The sequence below is a fragment of the Thalassophryne amazonica genome, chromosome 5 (genome assembly GCF_902500255.1).
Source record: "Thalassophryne amazonica chromosome 5, fThaAma1.1, whole genome shotgun sequence".
NCBI lineage: Eukaryota > Metazoa > Chordata > Actinopteri > Batrachoidiformes > Batrachoididae > Thalassophryne > Thalassophryne amazonica.
In genome coordinates, this window is record NC_047107.1 from 72,226,670 (window position 1) to 72,246,298 (window position 19,629).

The 19,629-nt window shown below is 42.0% G+C and overlaps 1 protein-coding gene across 7 annotated transcripts in view; it reads left to right on the forward strand.

The window, feature by feature from the left end:
• aopep (aminopeptidase O (putative)) overlaps nucleotides 1–19,629 on the forward strand; it is a 277,707-nt gene that overhangs the window by 58,564 nt on the left and 199,514 nt on the right. For all 7 annotated transcript variants that reach the window (XR_004560798.1, XR_004560796.1, XR_004560797.1 and 4 more), the window contains exons 6-7: nucleotides 3,677–3,890; nucleotides 9,539–9,645. Coding sequence is in view for 4 of the 7 variants with exons in the window: in XM_034170526.1 (XP_034026417.1) it covers nucleotides 3,677–3,890; nucleotides 9,539–9,645 (321 nt within the window). In the remaining 3 variants the exon portion in view is untranslated. The remainder of the gene's footprint in view (nucleotides 1–3,676; nucleotides 3,891–9,538; nucleotides 9,646–19,629) is intronic.

The following is a 19,629-nucleotide window of genomic DNA, read 5'->3' on the forward strand; positions in this document are numbered from 1 at the left end:
AAAGGGACTTAAATTTTGGTGTTTTACTGGTGCTTAACAGTGCAACATGAACTTTAAATAGGAGTCCCAAAATTGTGACGGTGTAGTCCATGATGGCGTGCACTGACTTCGTGTACTTCCCAAAAAAAAAGAAAGACTTTGTGTAGTTCCTCAGTCCAGCAAAAAATCACATCAGAAATTTGTCCAGCTTTTCAGCTTTTCATCCTAACAGCTCTTCTTGCCTCCAGATGGTTTACAGCGGAGTGGATTTGTTTTGTGTGTGTGTGTGTGTGTGTTAAAAGAATTGGCAGCATCAATTAGCTCCTTCAGTTCGTCGTCTGTCAGCAAAACAATCTCTGCTATGTTTAGCTAAATGCCGCCGGTTTGAGCGTGAGGTGGTCGGGCGTGCAATAGCAAATTTCATATAGCACCAAAATTGTGAGTTAAAAAACCTCTATTGCACGGTCAATGGAACACGACAGCAAATGGTATGAATAATCCATGTCACGTAATATACACCCCACCAATCAAATGACAAGGATTCACTCATCTGTTTTTATATTTTATACTGTATGAGGTGTGTTAAAAAAGTATCCAACCTTTGGCTGCAAAAAATACAGTTACTAACCTAGGGATCTGAAATCCCCTTTGAAGTAGTCTCCTTGTGACTGCACACACTTCTCCCATCGGTTATATAGCGTATAGAATATATAGTTTATATAAACTGAAATTGAAATTAAGTGCCTTTTAGTGTCGTTTTGATCTTGGGGAACAGCCAAGAATCAGAGGAAGCCATATCAGGAGAGAAGAGTGTTGTGTTTGGCCAGGAAAGCCTGAATCAGCTGAGAAGAATTGGCCATTGCATTGTCATGATGGAGCTGTCAGCTTTTCACCAACCACAGAGCCAGTCGTTTGCAACACATTGCATCATGAAGGTGGCCCAGGACCTCCTGATAGTACTCTTTATTAATTTTTGGGCCTTCTGGTACATACTCATGATGCACCATCCCACAGGAGTCAAAGAAAATGGTCACTATGACTGACATTGCTATGCACCTACTGGGCTTTCTTTGATTTTGGTGATGTTGGATGTTTCCATTGTGATGACTGAAATTTGGTACCAGTAAACTCATGTCTCATCACCAGTGATGACGGTGTTCAGGATGTCTCTGTTGCTGTTTGGGCATTCTAGCATGTTCTGCAACACTTCCAAATGCAGTTGGATCTGCTCCGCCATTTATGTCTTCAGTATGAATGTCACTGACACTCTCTGCATGCTCAAATCCTCCCATCAAAATGGAATGTACCGAACCTGAGCGTATCCCCACCTTGTCTGCAAGTTCTTGGATGGTGACACAATGGCCATCCATGACCAAAGTCCATATTCTGTCAATCACTTTGTCCATTCGGCTTGTGGATGGCTTCCCTGAATGTGCTTTGCACTCCACTGATGTGCGCCCATTTCTGAAGTGGTTATAACACTCTTTTATTTGTGTTATGCTCATGACATCATCACCAAAAGCCTGCTAAATCTTGTGAATGGTTTCCGCTTGGGTATCGCCAAGCTTTTTGGCAAAATTTGATGCACTGCCTTTGCTCAAGTCATTCCGTCATGTTATAGCAAATGAGAATCTATCGGGTGCTCAAAACCTGTGTTCACTCTAAGGCTGGTTGCAAGCCACTGATGTGGTCCGCAAGCGGGAAAAAAATTCACATATGTGCAAGATGGATCCCTACACTTACCCACCAAATGACAGCTCGCATGTTTCATTTGTTTCAGTGGGATAAAGTAAGGTGGGATACATTTTGAATGCACCTATGTGAGCAGTAATTTAAAAAAAAAAAATGATCAAGAACCAATGTTCAAATGCAACAACCCCTTCAGTTTTTCACAGAATTTTTATTGACATGTAATTGTTAATGCTGGTCATATAGTTATGTGTGTGTGCAGAGGGATCATGTGAATTCAGTTGGCGAGATCTTGTGACTACAGGTTTATGTTTGTCTGTATAAACAGACAAACATATGGAGTCGATATGCATCTGCATAAAGGTTAATTAAAGTTAATGCTGCATCTAATGGACATATGTAACTCGGAATTTCTGGCATTCATCTTGGAAAACAACATATATCAAGTCTAATAAAGCAAAAGAAAATAGTGGAACAAAGAACAAAGTTTTAACTGCAACTAATATGTGTCTTGACAACTGACACAGTCTACCTACGTCTACTGTGTTGCTTTCTGTCCAGCAGATATCCAGCAAAACTGTTGAGTGAAATATGCCTATATTTGATTGAGTTCTTGCAATTTTTGTTCAAACATGGTTAGAGCTCTGACCCAGCCGCCCACTTCAGTTATTTATTCCTTCCAAAATGCATTTATGGAAGAAGGAATTTCACTCTTACAAAGTCATTACAGTGAGCATGTCACAGGTTTGAGTGCTAATGATGTTTTAAATATAACTCAGGTTGTACAAATGAAAAAAGTGAATTTATGCTTTTATCAACTAAACGATTTATTATGAGATATTAACCACTTCCCATATAATTGTTAGGTGCAGTCTTTTTTCTGTTTTCATGTAAGTGTGAGAATCTGCAGTTCATCAAAGCAGTTATTACAAAAAGTAAACTGCATTGTGGTTATATGTTGTAATGTTATGGTTTTTCTTCCATTCTCGCCTCATTGTTTCCACCAAGGTTTAAAATTTTTTTTTTAATTTGACACATTCATGTTTTGTGTTTTCCTGTTAATAATCCAACAAACACGTTGCTGGAAAAGCTTTTCCTCTATTGTATAGTGAATAAATCACATATATATATGTAATGATTACAGACACTTTTTTACATATTATGTTAGATATTATGATATATCAGACTTTACTGTAATTAGTTTCCTTCTGATCCCAATATTTTTTTCCTACAAACCAAGATTATAGTACTAGATAAAAGTGTATACCACAAATGTCTTTAAAAAGCTCAGCAAACCTAATCAAGCCTTGAAATCACAATGTCTAGGAGCATTGTGAAACGAAATTCGGACACGCCATGGAGACATAATATCTTAATAAATCTGCCACAGTTGAGTAAAACTACTTGAAATGGGCAATTTTCTTTTTCAGTTTGCACCTACAGTGACTCAAAAGACGCTTTTACTCCATTTGATTGGGTAAATATGAATAAGTTCAGTTGCACTGCAAATAAAATGAAAGCTGTTGGACAGGTGATGCATACCCCGTGCTTTTTTTATTATAATGTGTCACTTGTACGACATCATGACAAAATATTAGTCCAGTACCATATTGGTAATATGTCGTTTATGAATATTAGAGTCCAGTTTATTTGATAAAGACTCGTATCTGTTTGGAAGGTCAAATCAAGCAGCATGAAACATACAGCATTAAAACATACATACAGGACAGATACACGATGTGCAGTCAATGTCAGTGACTTTGCAGCTATAACTATAGACTAGTTTCATATTCTTCATCTCATCATAACCTTGGTTGTCTTCTGCATCATCTTGTCTCTCACTTCTTCACCTCTAGATTGTTCATTTATTTGTCTCTATTCTGTCTTCTACCTCTTCCCCTCTCATTGTCAACTATTTCTCACAGCTCTGCTCACTTTTATAATTTATTTCTGGAATCATTCTTCTTGTTCTTAATGCCCTGATGTTTCTCTCATTTTACTTTTCCAGCCCCCATTTAATTTTCCTGTCCCAGAGTGTGCTATGTGCCAGCAGTCCCGGTGCTGGAGTGAATAGCTCGTCTCTGTGTGGATCCAGGCTGTGCCATGAAATCGCACATTCCTGGTTTGGGCTGGTTATAGGAGCCAGAGACTGGACAGAGGAATGGATCAGCGAGGGCTTTGCCACCTATCTGGAGGACATTATCTGGGCACAAGCACAGCAGGTACAGTAAATCCATGGTTTGATTACTTTGATCCTTTTTTCGGAGGCCGCCGTATATGTTGTACGTACGTCAACAAACACTGAAGATACATTTAAATTTGTGTATGATATCTGTGCACGTTTCCTTTGAAAAATCAGGTGTGAGTAGAGACAAAAATGTGATCAACAGTAGTGAGAAAGTACTTAAGAAACAGGAGCCAGTAAACGCTGCCTTCACAAGACTATTTTAAAAGAAAGTGCATTAAAATACAATTCTGGAATTATTCCTCTTGTTCTCAACTGTTGTTGATTTCCAGTAATCACCAAACCACAATAATTATATTTACATGCATTATCTGTTTAGGGAATGCTATAAGTTTACATACACTATGGATAAACATTTTCAAATTCAGTGTCCCCCCAATGCCATAATTTTATGTTCACAAATAACTCATATGTCAGTTAGAATGTCAACTTTAATTTCACAAGTGTTTAATTCTAACTAGTGCTGTAAAGCTGTGACAAACAATTACTTTCATCATCAAATAATCAGTATATTAGTTTCTCTATGAATCAGTTAGTTGCTGCTTAAAAAAATGTCAGTGTTTTCACGAGGCTAATCTTCAGATGTCTTGTGTTTTCCACAGCCCAAAAATATCTAGTTTGCTGCCAAATAGGAGTAAAGAAACTAGTAAAATAAACCAAAAAATCTTCACACTTAAGAACACAAAATAAATAATTTACATATTTAAAAAATACTCAAAATGATCAGTTTTGTGTATTAGTTATCACAATAGTTGTTGATTAATTTAATAGTTGGTGATTAATCAGTTCATCCTTGCAGCTGTAATTTAAAATATGGTAGTGATAAAGGGACAGAATTCTGTGTCAGATTTATGTATGCAACATAATTGCTTGTGTTTCAGTGATACATGGTTCAATGAGGCCTTGACATCAAGAATTAAACAGCTATGACTTTGTTTGACTTTCACAGTCACTCATGGTCAAAGATCACTTGAAAAATGCAAAGGTGACATATGTCTTTATTATTATTGAGTTGTGTTAAATAGTAACCACAGGTGTGGCTTTAAGTCTTTTCCTCAGAATAGCAACTCTAAATTAGTTTGCCAATTCAAGGTCACCCAGGGCCTTCCTTCTTCAACAGTCCAATAATTTTCTTCCATATGTCAGAGAGAGAGAGCTGCATTATGGAACCAAAAGGGTTTGTTGTCCGCAGGCCATCATCAGATGCTCTGCTGCTGACATCCTCATTGGATGCTGTTTAACATCATGCTTAGGATGGTTACCCAGGGCCACAAGTGGTGTGACCAATGGAACGGCGACATATGACTTCATTCGTTCATTCATTTTTTTGTACCCACTTACTCCAATCAAGGGTCAAGTTGGGGGTGGGGGTTGTCTGGATTGTATCCCAGCAGTCATAAGGCATGAGGCAAGATACACTTTGGACAGGATGCCAGTCCATCGCAAGGCCATATAGAAACACATTCTCACGCACACCTAGGGTCAATTCAGAGCCACCAGTTCAACTAACCTGCATGTCTGTGGAAGTGAGAAGAATTAATTGCACCCGGAGGGAACCCATGTGAACACGGGGAGAACATGCAAACTCCATACAGAAAAGAACAGGTGGGAAGTGATCCCACAACCATCTTGCTGTGAGGCAACAGTGTTAACCACTAAGCCACCATGTCGACTTCATGTTAGTGTTTAATAATAGGTAAAGGTGTATCTTTAACTGAATCGTCAAATAACTCTTCTGTGGTAAATATCTCCTTTCCGTCAGCATTGGTTTTCAATTTTGACCTCAACCCATGACCTTTATGTTGCATAAATGTTTGTAAAAATCAGATCATGTTGCCCATGTCAGACTCTTATTCATGCCACCAGGACTAAATCTCCTTGCTCCCCGACACACACACACACACACACACACACACACACACACACACACACACACACACACACACACACACACACACACACACACACACACACACACACACACACACACACACACACACACACACACACACACACACACACACTTATGCACAGAAACAAAAACGTGTTATTGCTGCATATATGGACAAATAGTTTTAGATGACCGTTAGACCTGTTCAAAATATCAAATGTTACAAAATCTTTTGAGCCACATATTCTTATTCCACTAATAAAATAAAAGATCTGTGCCAAATTTTATTGTAATCGGACATTGTTTAGAGGTCCTCCACAGAGCAACAATTTTCCCCAAACAAGCAATCTAGTAATCCAGTAATTCCAGTAATGTTCTCCTCTGGGTGACCAATTAATCAATACTTTTTGCGATTAGAAGCCATCACATGTATCTGTAAAAGAAAAGTAATGGCATCAGAGTCTTCTCCCGTTAGGGTGACTTTGCCTTCCCAACGGAGGGAGAGGAAAATGTGTTACTCTGGGGGACCTCTAAATCTTATCTGATTGAGTTCAAATTTGGTCTGCACCTATAATACCCCAAGTGGAACAAAAACAACATGAGGCCCAAAGTCTCTCACAACTTTTATTTTTTCAATATAATAACATGAACAGGCCTAATGACCGTGTTGAGAAACATCACTGAGAAAGTAACTTTCCTCTGTGAGTCACTAGTAGTTAATATATTAGGAATGGCAGGTCTGTAAAATAGTGTCAGCCAGAGAATATGTGCTGCCTGTTATTGCAGTGTACCTGATTGCATACTGAACAAAAGTGCTCTGAGAGCACAATATCCCCCGCTGGCAAATGCTGCTTTGGTACAAGTGCTTGCTACTTTCTGATAACATTTCAAAGAGTTGTACCAAGTTTCCCAAAATTCCTTCTAGAAATGTGACAAGAGTTGATTTCAGAATGCGGGCATCAACTCATGAAACTGGCAGTGTCTAGGTTTGTTAATCAAGGGCTATAACTCTGCCAAAATGTGTCAATCTTGTACAATATTAAAATATGCATATTATCAACCTATAACAAGGATTTGTAACAAGTTACATGAAATTCTCACTAAAAATGTGAGAAAAGAGTTGATTTCAGAATGCAGGCACCCAAGCATGAAACTGACAGTTTAGCTTTGTTAATCAAGGACCATAACTCTGGTAAAATGAACCCAACTGGAACAATGTGAAAATATGTGTATTATCAGCAAGGACTTGGTACAAGCACTTGTACCGAGTTTCAGGAAATTCCTCCTAAAAGTATGAGGAGTTGATTTCAGAATGCTTGTACCCTTTTTGGGACGGATGGACAGAAGGAAATTGGCACGACAGAATCCCCCTGCAGGCCTTCAGCTAGCGGGAGATAAAAAAGGCTTCATTTACATTTATATTTATTACATTTATATAGCGCCAAATCGCAACAAAGCTGTCTCAAGGCACGTCACACAACTAAAGTCTAACCTTACCAACTCCTATAGCAAGCACACAGGTGACAGTGGTAAGGAAAGATTCCCTCTGATGATATTGAAGAAGAAACCTTAAGCAGACCAGACTCAAAGGGTTCTTAGACCATTCTAACAGTTACAAGGTTTTTACAAAGTTTAACAAAGTCTTATAAAGTTTGGAAAAAACAAAACATCAGCTGCAACGATTTCAGGCATGGGATCCTGCCGTTAGTCCTGCATTTGGAAAAAACACACCTAAGGTATAATTCATTGATATTAAATCAACAGGAAAGCAGAGAAACTACTAAGGTGATTGCTGACTGCTAGCCGTAAGCTTCAAAAACAGACCCACAATTTAGATAAAGTTGAGGTAGAGACCTGTTCCATTACTAATAAAATTAATTTAAAAGGACAGGAAGCATAGTTCCATACTTTTCCAGTGTGCTAGCCATATGAAAGGAAGAATAGATGTGTCTTAAGTCTGTACATGAATGTCTCTACAGAGTCTGACTGTTTTATCTCCATAGGAAGATCATTCCACAAAACAGGGGCACAATATGAGAAAACTCTGTGACCCACAGAGTTTTTATTCACCCTAGGGACACAAAGTAGTCCTGCGCCCTGAGAACGCAGAGCTCATGTCAGGACCTAAGTTTTTGCCGTGTCTTATTTTCACGTTTTGGTTCATGGTTCTGTTGTTTTCTCTGTATGGTTACTCTCTTGCTGGGGTTTTGTCTGTTTGAGTTCATCTGTCCCTGTCTCTCTTGTCTGTCTCTCCTGGTTCTTGGTGGTGGGTGTTTCTCTCTCTCTGGCCACACCCTCATTGTGGTGTGTTCCACGCAAAATGAGGAGCTTATAAGCTCCTCATTTTGCTCTGTTGTGTTTGCTCTGTTCGCCTCATGTTGCTCTGTTCGCCAGATTGATGTGCCTTTTGCCTCTTTCCAGCTCAGTATCTTGTATTTCCTTGCCTTCCTTCATTTGCCTCATCGTGTTTTTGACTACCTGCCTGTGTACATCAACCACGCCTAAGCCTGATGATTTTGTCACTGTTGCTCTTTTTGGACTGCCTTTCTGTGTACCGACTCCAGCCTGTGAACAAAGTAAACGTCTTAACTCTACTGAGCTGTGTGCCTGCGTTTTGCATTTGCGTCCAGCCAACTCTGCCTGTAAACCCTGATAGGCCGGGCCGGTACGTAGGGTTTAATTAGGTCAGCTAAGTAGAGAGGTGCTAGTCTGTGAAAATGCTTTGTTTTGGTTAACTTATTTTAAGTTAATAGTCTAATTCTTCTTTTTCTATCATTGAGGAAATATCTTTCATGATCCAGTCACACTTTTACAGTTGTTTTGCACAACTCAATTAAGGTAGCAAGTTTTTTTTATGCATTTTTTAGGATGATCTCTTCAAAAACTGTTTCTTATGTGGATCCACTGAACAAAATCCGTGTTCCTGCTTGATACAGCCCCATGAAGACTTTTCTGGATTGCTTAGAATGAACATCAAAGCTACAAGTTTTAACTTACTAAAACTATAACCCTGCAGACAAACCACTAAAGGACTTTGGAAAATGACTGTTGCCATGTCCTCACCCTCAGAAAAGGGAAATTCAAAAGGGCTAGGTAAAATAAATAAATAAGGGCCTCTTGTTGCTGCCATTGTAGTGATTTTTGTACCTTGCATCACTCCTGATTTCCTCTGAAGGGCACTTCTAGGAATGGGACTGCTTGTTAATGTATACCTGCAGTCCAAAATGCTGTTGATAAGTAGACAACTGTCAAAAAGTGGCATGACATTAGCTTACAACTCTGCAAACTTCAGGTATCATGTGGGCTTGATGTGTGTATATATATTTAATCCTCCTACTTGGTTTCCCACACACCATCTAGCATTTCACAAATATTTTTCCTGTATCTGTGCTGTTTAGTCATGCCACTGTGTTGTGAGCTTGGCTGCGAGGGAAGAACTTTCAGAACAAACAGAAATTATAGCAGTGAGCTTTTATCATAATGGCTTTGGTTTGGCTGCTCCCGTATTTGCTTGGGGAAGTGTGTTATTTTGGCAGAGATTTTAGACAAGATCCCTGATGTAACTCCAGATGTACATGGAGAATGAGGCATAAGTGATCCTGAACGGGTGACCTTCTGTTTGGGACACAAGCAAATTAACCATTTGCTCCACTGTGCTCGTTGTTGTTGTTGAAGAAAGTCAACACATCTATTTTTCATTCTTTCATTTCTTGCTTTTGTGGTGATTGTTACAGCTCTCCTTTCAAGAGACAGCAGAGCAGTCTGACTTGAAGGCACTGCTGAGGTGGAGACGACTCTGTGATGAGTTGCAGAACTCGGAAGAAGAACTTCAGATCCTCAGGTGTTTGTTTGTGTGGTGGTGGTGTGTGTGTATGTGTGGGGGATAACACTGTATCATTTGGTGGGTTTCCATTACCCTCCAAATTGCTCAGTTTGAAGTAGCAAATTGAAATGGAAACGTGTAAAGTAATTACAAAAAAAAAACAAAAACACAAATATCATGAAAAAGGCTTTTGTGTGTTTTTGTTGTTTTGTTGTTATTTTTAAGTATTTTTTCTGCTAATTCCAAAAAGCCATATTTTGCCAAAATGCAATGGAAACACTTTATCTACAATTATAGGTCACATGACATGCTAAAATATGTGGCGTAAAAGAGATGACATTACAGCAATACTGCATTTGAAAAACCATAAACTGCCAATATTAAACTGGACTTACACATGTTTTGCCATTACTATTGGAATGCCGGGTATCTCAAGAGGATATAGCCCTGTAATCACATTACAGTGGCTTGCAAAAGTATTCAGCCCCTTGGTATTTCACACATTTTAATTTGTTTATGGATTTCAAATACAAAAAGTAAATCAGGCTTCTCAATATAAACATTTCTAAAATTATCTTCCTTAGACTCAAACTGAAAGTAAATCTCTACAACTTAATATAAATTAATTAAAAATATAAAAGCCAAGATAATGGGTTGCATAAGTAATCAGCCCCTTTGGTATAACACCTGTAAATAATCACTTTAATTGCCAGTTTTCTTCAGACAAGTCGGGGGATGGATACATGAACATTTCCAAGTCACTGAATATGTTTTGGACTTTATATACATCAGTTATAAAGAAATACAAACAATATGGCACTCTGTGGTAAATCTGTGTGGAGGAGCCAGTTCTCAAAAACTGAGTGACTGTGCAAGAAGGAAAAGAGTGAGGAAAGCCACCTAGACACCCAGACAACCCAGAAGAGGTTACAGGCTTCTGTGGCTGTGATTGGAGAAATTGTGCACAGTGCATGTTTTGCATTTTGTATCCCCAGTTATACAGTTTCATGATGAAGTGGTACAGAGGAGGATTTTATTAAAAGAAGACCTGAAAGTTCAGCTACAATTTGCCAGAAGGTGCATTTGAGATGCAAGCCTAGATTTGATGTTTTAATGAAAGAGAACCCTACTCTGTATTTTTTGTCACCTTCTGAAAAGATTTCTTAATTTTTGCGCAAATTTGTAATTGAAACCTAGCCATTGTCAAGTATAACATCTACCAGAGTTGGTATAGGCATGTCATTCTTCAAATACACAGTGTGTTCCTTTGTAATAATATTTAGCTATTATAAAGGTACTGGTGCACTCATTTAAGTTTTTAATCATCGACTGCCGATGATCAAAACTTGGGGTATTGGCCAATACATGAAAGGATGATCTGTTACTGTTGCTTTATAGAGAATCTTCCTCGATATGTAATGTAAGAAGAGGGTAGTACAACTTACTTCTTAAACTATAATTGGAGGATATTATTCACTAATATTTAGCTAACTGGAGCAGTCTGGCTTCACATCCAATACGTCAACTGCATCCAAGTTCTGTGAACACTCATTGAGTGCAAGTGTTAATATCAGTCGTGCTTCTTTGCAGTCTATATTGATTTTTGTAAAGCATTTGATTCAGTTGACTGGGCTGCTCTCTGGAACCTCCTGAGAATTTGTGGGATCCCCAATAAGTTGCCAGCATATGCACATGGTACTGCAACACAGTGGCGGCAGAATCTCGACTTTTTCCATTGAATTCTGGTGTGCATCAGAAATGTGTTCTGTCTGCTACATTGATTATTTCACTAACTTGTTGTTGGGTGAGGAAAGATGAACAGTCATTGACATCAGGGATGATGCTGTGATCTTTGCAAAATCAATTAATGCCCGAATTGTTGCACTTGAGAAGCTCAGTGAGGAGTGGTAGTGTCTGGGTTGTGATCCTCCTGTATCAAGACAAAAAATCTAGGCTTTAAATGACTTCCTGGAGTAAACCACCATATGAAGTGACATTCATGTCTCTGGGACCTCGTGCCTTTGAATGTAACCATGGGGTCCTTTGAGAAAGGAGATTGGCAATGATGATGCATTTACAGAAGAATGGAAGTCCAAGTTTTTAGCATCTTTGTGCTTCCTGTCTTATTCTATGATTGTCAGAGTTATGGCCTCCTCACACATAACACGAAGTTGAGCGAAAAAAGCAAGAACCGGCCAAAAGACTGTGGAAAAAAACAAACAAATTGGGGAGCAGCGAAAAATTCCATCTGCTGTCGGGAGGGACACACGGTTGCACAGGCGTGCACAATACTGCTCCACATGCATGCTCGTGTTCGCATGCACGAACACAGTGCAAGCACGTGGAATGCTGTGCACACAACAGTGGAGCAAAAAAAAACAAAAAAACACCACAATTTATAATACTTAGCCTCCGCCGAGACGTACACCAGGAAGTAATGAAATGACGTGGATTACTGTCCTCCCTTTTATGTTTTACATGAATTACCTGAGGCGCTCCTCTCATAAGGACATCAGCCGGACTCTCCTCTCATGAAGAGCCGGTGTTGCAGACCGGATGGTCCACCCCTAAAAATCGGTCTGCCTTTTGCATCTGCGCATATGTCATTTCGGACCACAGCAGCACGTCTGAGATGGAGTCTCTTCACCCAAAGCAATCAAATAGATTAATGGGATTATTAACCATCAGATGATAAAGGTCAAACCTCTTAAATCATTCTAAAGTCAGTTTTAAGCAGAAACGATGCCGTTTTAAGCAGAAACTCGATGAAATTCTGTGACGCTTTGAAACGACCGACGCACAGTGAACGCATCAGCTAGCAGCTTGTTTAGCCACGGCGCTCTGATCGCTTTAGCCGCCTTTTATGATGAAATAATGCTGAATTTATGTGGAAATGATTGTTGTACAAAAGCTTCAGATATCTGTGGCTGAGCTAGATGATGATAGGAGTGCAGTTTGAAGCAGAAACAAGGTGTTAATCTGTGAACATGGGGAGGGGAGACTGATTTTTAGGGGGACCGTTCGGTCGGCGACACCAGCTCCCGTGTCATGAACACATCAGCCGGCATGGCATATCCAGTGCGCAGTGATCCGCTAGTGACAGCATTGTAAATGTGATATGTGTTTTAATTATTACAGTGTGGGGAAATCCCGCAGTTTCACGCACCTTGCAGTGACGTCTGGCGTTGTAGTGCGCTGGCACAGCAGTCAGCTAAAGCGATATGTGTTTCAATTTATTTCCAAGCGAGAACAGCACGCTGACGTCTGCGCCTCACGTGAAGTTATGCAAGCTCTTATTCTACAAGCCATTACAGGTGTTCTCCAGCTATGACTTGCGAGCACAGATATCTGAACAGCTGCAGGTCGCAGGGGAACATGCCCACCTTTTTCTGCAGACCTCGTCAGCTCACAGAAAAAAAGCCTCATTGTGTTCCTTTGTTCTGTGATTTTTATTTTATGTATGTAGTTATTGTTGTATGTGTTATAATTTTTTTGTCCTGCATCTGTCTGATGTCTGTGTCTTTAATTTAACACCTTGCTTGCATGGTCAGGTCCAGCTGACAGGCGCTGTATGTCCACAGCAAAGGCTATGAGCAAAGCGATCATACATGAATGAGTTCACATTTTTACCCTTATTTGTTTTATTTAATTTCCACTCTTTTTGTCTGTCATGTAAACTACAATTTACTTTGTGGACGTGACATCAGCCTGTCTGGCCGGCTCATTACTTTCACACCGTGCTGTGCACGCTCAGATGCTGGCCGGTCCTCATGTGATCAGCTGAGTTGCAGTACACAGCAGTCAGCTGTTCCAGCTGCGTACTGCGCTGGACAGTGATCGTACTCAGCCACAATGTTAGATCATGGTGTGTGCGTGGGGGGGTACAACATACCCCACAAGCCATTTGTGTTGGCCGCCTAGTTGCAGCAGCTCTTAGCTCCTCTAGTTTTTAGTGCGTTTTTTCCTATTGTTTTTCCTATCTTTATGCTTGTCCTGTTGTGCGGTTGCTAACTACAGCCGACACGATCTCTTACGGATTGGCTTATGGAGTGAACAACACGTAACTGCAGACTTCATCCGTAGTAACAACATAACACAGGGCATCACCCGGACACCGGGCTCCCTGTGGATAGTCATCCCCACAGACAAGAGAAGGACATGGCAGAAGGAGAGGAAACAAAAGCGGTGCTGTCGGGCTGGCACCGTAGCGCAGCTGCGGAGACGGAAGCACAAACCGCCTATTCCCAGTATTTTCCTCTCCAACCCAAGATCCCTCAACAACAAGATGGACGAGCTGAGGCTACAGACAACAGAAAACCGACTTGTCCGAGACTGCTGCATTCTGCTGATTACGGAGACCTGGCTTCATAGACAGCCACTGCTCCGCAGACCTGGAGTTTGTGATCGTAAAGCGTAGACCGCTGTATCTCCCGCGTGTTTACTGTCTTTGTGGTGACTGCTGTTTACATTCCACCGGATGCTAATGCTAGCATAGCCCTTAGCAACCTGGAGTACGCTATCAACCAGCAGCAAAACAAATATCCAGAAGCAGTGCAAGTGATCTCAGGTGACTTTAACTACGCTGATCTGAAAGTAGCGCTACCAAAACTACACCTACATCCAGGTCTTCCCAAATGTAAAGCCCTGTATAAACAAAAGTGTCAAGATTCTGCTGAAGGAGAGGGACAGAGCCTTCAGGTCCGGCAACAGAGAACATTACAGTGGTGCCAGAGCAGACCTGAAGCAAGGCATCAAAGAAGCCAAGTCAGCCTACAGGGAGAGGATCAAGGAGGACTTGAGCAGCAACAACAGCCAGCAGGTGTGGCAAGGGGTTCGGCACTTTACCAACTACAGGTCCAGTAACATCATTGCAGCAACAGGGGGCATCTCACTGGCAGAGGAGCTCAACCACTTCTTTGCCTGTTTTGAGCTGGAGACAGTTGCAGGGGCCGCATGGCAGATACCAGCCCCCAACAGCCAGAACTTCACCGTGCAAGCCCTGAAGGTCAGGCGTATTCTGTGGATGGTGAACCCCCGGAAGGCTGCAGGACCAGACAGCATGACCGGGAGAGTACTGAGAGACTATGCTGGCCAACTGGCTGATGTCTTTACTAGCATCTTGAACCAGAACCCCCCGTCTGAAGTCCTCCACAATCATTCCTGTTCCAAAGACGGCTACCATCAGCACCCTCAACGACTACCGGCCAATAGCACTCACGCCCATCATTATGAAGTGCTTTGAAAAACTTGTCCAGAGGCACATCACCTCATCACTGCCCACCACACTTGACCGCCACCAGTTTGCCTACAGAGCAAATAGGTCGACAGAAGATGTCATCCCCACTGCTCTACACACCACATTGACTCACATGGAACATGGAGGGAGCTACACAAGGCTTCTCTTCCTAGACTTTAGCTCGGCATTTAATACAATCATACCTAGCAGGCTGGTGAGCAAGCTGGGGGACCTGGGTCTCTCATTGACTTCAGGAGGTGTAAACTAGATCTGCAACCAGTCAAGATCAATGGGAACCTGGTGGAGAGGGTGAAAGTCGTTTTGTTTCTGGGCACCCTCATTGCAGAGGATCCGTCATGGACTGCTAACTCCACTGCGCTCCTGAGGAAGGCACAACAGAGGTTGTTCTTCCTGAGACTATTCAGGAGGAGCAACCTGCCAACTAAACTGTCCTTCTACCGGTGCTCGGTAGAGTCAGTACTGAGCTGTGCCTTCTTCTCCGCAGCGGTGCAGCTGCGGAGAAGAAGGCACACCAGAGTGTCATTAACATGGCCCAGAAACTGATCGGCTGCCCCCTCCCTTGTCTGGAAGACATCTACAACTCCCGCTGCCTCAGGAAAGCTCACAACATCAGCAAAGACTCCTCCCAACCTGGACATCACCTTTTCAGACTGTTCCCCTCAGGGAGGCGTTATGGGGCAATAAAGGCACGGACAGACAGACTGAGAAACAGCTTTTACCCAAGAGCCGTTATTGCCTTGAACGCCACCAAAAAGGAATTTATAAAACAGAAGTAGAATTTTTTTTTTCCCCCTCATGTGCAATATAATGTTCCTCTCCTACGGAACTCTTCTTTATAATTGCACTTAGTGTCGTACATCTTTGGACATTCCTAGTATTTTCTATATTGTGTACAGTTTTTTGCTTTCCTTCATTCTTATTATTATTCTGTTCTATTTTATTTCAATCCTGTCATTTATTTATCATCAAACACTGCACTGAAAAGAGAGCTGCTACTTTCTAATGTCATTATACTTTGTACTGCATACACTGTAAACTGACAATAAAAGGATTCTGATTCTGGGGTGGCGGGACACACCGCACTCTTACATGTCGTGTGTGTGTGTGTGTGTGTGTGTGTGGGGGGGTTGGCACAGTAACACCCAAAACAAAACAAGAAATCTGGTCTTACGTTGACTTTCGGAGACATCGTTTAACTGTCGTCCAGCTTCGGTCCTGTAACTGGCGCGTCATCAGAATTTCAAACTGTTGAAAAATGTGAATGAATCCTGACGGCAACCTCAGTTTGTCCATAATCCATTTTGCTTTCTGTCTTCAATTTCAATTTATTTTCATTTATATAGCACCAAATCACAACAGAGTTGCCTCAAGGCGCTTCACACAAGTAAGGTCTAACCTTACTAACCCCCAGAGCAGCAGTGGTAAGGAAAAACTCCCTCTGAGGAAGAAGCCTCAAGCAGACCAGACTCAAAGGGGTGACCCTCTGTTTGGGCTATGCTACAGACACAAATTACAAAACAATTTACAAAACAAATATACAGGAAATGCTGTTGGTGCACAGGACAGGAGGGTCTCCAACACAAATACCACATCCATCTCTGGGTGGAGCTACACCTTAAACAGAGATAAATAACAGAATCAGGCATCAGAAAGACAAGAAATACAGTATAATTTTCCAGCATTAATCAACAAGAAAAACAGGAAATCCTAAGTTGATTGCCCTGAGCTTTACTAAAAGACCCAGAATTTAGGTAAAGTGGAGGCTGCGGTATGCTCTGTTTCCTAATAAAATGAATTAAAAGAGTAAAAAGCGTAGAACTATACTATGCCAGTATGCTATCCATATGAAAGGGAAAATAAGTGCGTCTTAAGTTTGGACTTGAAAGTCTCCACAGAATCTGACTGTTTTATTGATGCAGGGAGATCATTCCACATAACAGGGGCACGATAAGAGAAAGCTCTATGACCCGCAGACTTTTTATTTACCCTAGGGACACAAAGTAGTCTTGCACCCTGACAACGCAAAGCCCGGGCCGGTACGTAGGGTTTAATCAGGTCAGCTTGGTAGGGATGTGCCAGTCCGTGAACAGTTTTATAGACTAGTAGCAGAACCTTAAAATCTGATCTCACTGGGACAGGAAGCCAGTAAAGAGATGCCAAAATGGGTGTAATGTGGTTGAAGTTTCTGCTTCGTGTCACAAGTCTGGCTGCAGCATTTTGAACCACTTGGAAAGCCCTAATGCTGGAGTGCAGTAAACCAGAAAATACAACATTGCAGTAGTCCAGTCTAGAAGAGATAAACACATGGATCAGGTTCTCAGCATCAGCCATAGAGAGGATGGGATGAGTCTTTGCTATTCGAGGTCTATTAGAAAAGTATCCGACCTTATTATTTTTTTCAAAAACCATATGGATTTGAATCACGTGTGATTGCGTCAGACAAGCTTGAACCCTTGTGCGCATGCGTGAGTTTTTCCACGCCTGTCGGTTGCGTCATTCGCCTGTGAGCAGGCTTTGAGTGAGGAGTGGTCCACCCCCTCGGCGGATTTTCATTGTCAGGAAATGGCGGAATGATTTGGGCTTTTTTTCCATCAGAATTTTTTCAGAAACTGTTAGAGACTGGCAGCTGGAAACCATTCGAAAAATTTATCTGGCTTTCGGTGAAAATTTTACGGGCTTCACAGAGAATAAGGACTGTTACTACAGCTTTAAGGATGGCTTTAAGGACGCTCGGTGCGCCGCGCTCCATGCCGCCATCGAGAGCCACAAACCACCGGATCATTTCTAAACGGATGGCTCTGTGGAGCTGGGACCGTCGTGTGCCATTTCTCTGGTTATCACAAGAGTTGGACATCAACCATTTTCCGGCAGATTTCACTTTTAACAAGCGATTTTGTCATGGAAAGCCGAGCGGAGGCTTCGCGCATCACAATGGATTCGCTACTGGAACGAGACAAAACCACCTCCGTTTTGGTCTCACAGGACGGCTTTGAGATGGCGTTCAGACAGCTGTCGGTGGTTTTTCCATCGAGTGATTATCCGAGAAATTGTGGATGTGCCTGGACATGCCAGAACATGTCCCGTGAGGCTTCATCACGGCGTTGCTGTGCGCCATGCGGCACCGCCGCGACGCGCGAAGCGCGAAGCCTCCACTCCTCTTTCCATGACAAAAACTCCTGTAACAGTGGAATGTGCCGTTCATTTCCAAACTGGACGCTGTGTTTTATCTGGGACGTCGTCTGACTAGCACAGGAATTGTGAAAAGACGTGGACATCAGCACTTTTTCGGCACATTGAGACAGACGCGCGGCGGAATTCCACGCGTCGCGGCGGTGCCGCATGGCGCAAAGCAACGCCATGATGAAGCCTCACGGGACATGTTCTGGCATGTCCAGGCACATCCACAATTTCTCGGATAATCACTCGATGGATAAACCACCGACAGCTGTCTGAACGCCATCTCAAAGCCGTCCTGTGAGACCAAAACGGAGGTGGTTTTGTCTCGTTCCAGTAGCGAATCCATTGTGATGCGCGAAGCCTCCGCTCGGCTTTCCATGACAAAATCTCTTGTTAAAAGTGAAATCTGCCAGAAAATGGTTGATGTCCAGCTCTTGTGATAACCAGAGAAATGGCACACGACAGTCCCGGCTCCACAGAGCCATCCGTTTAGAAATGATCCGGTGGTTTGTGGCTCTCGATGGCGGCACGGAGCGCGGCGCGCGGAGCGTCCTTAAAGCCATCCTTAAAGCTGTAGTAACAGTCCTTATTCTCTGTGAAGCCCGTAAAATTTTCACCGAAAGCCAGATACATTTTTTGAATAGTTTCCAGCTGCCAGTCTCTAACAGTTTCTGAAAAAATTCTGATGGAAAAAAAGCCCAAATCATTCCGCCATTTCCTGACAATGAAAATCCGCCGAGGGGGTGGACCACTCCTCACTCAAAGCCTGCTCACAGGCGAATGACGCAACCGACAGGCGTGGAAAAACTCACGCATGCGCACGAGGGTTCAAGCTTGTCTGACGCAATCACACGTGATTCAAATCTATATGGTTTTTGAAAAAAATAATAAGGTCAGATACTTTTCTAACAGACCTCATATTTCACAGGTGGAAGAAAGCAGTCCTCGTAATATTTCTAATGTGGAGGTCAAAGGACAACGTAGGATCAAAAATTACACCAAGTTTCCTCACTTTGTCACTGTGATGTATGACACATGAGCCTAGGCTAAGCGTTAGCTGGTCAAATTGATGCCGATGTCTCACTGAACCAAGAACCATCATTTCAGTCTTATCAGAGATTAAAAGTAGGATGTTTCTAGACATCCAACTTCTCACTGATGCAAGGCAATCTTCTAAGGATTTTATGTGAATGAGATTACCAGCAGTTACCGGCATGTATAACTGCATATCATTCGCATAGCAGTGAAAGGTAATCCCAAAACGCCACAATATGTGCGAAAAGCAGGGGGCCTAAGACCGACCCCTGTGGAACCCCAAATTTCTTGTCACTAAGGTTAGAGGTAGTGGTACTGTACAAAACACAGTGAGAACGACTGGTCAGGTATGATGTCAACCATGCAAGGGCACTCCCAGTAATCCCAAAATGATTTTCCAGCCTATCAAGTAGAATATGATGATCCACAGTATCAAATGCAGCACTGAGATTTAACAGCACCAGAACAGTAGTGGTGTCCGAATCCAATGCAAGCAGAAGATCATTCACTACATTAGTGAGAGCCGTCTCTGT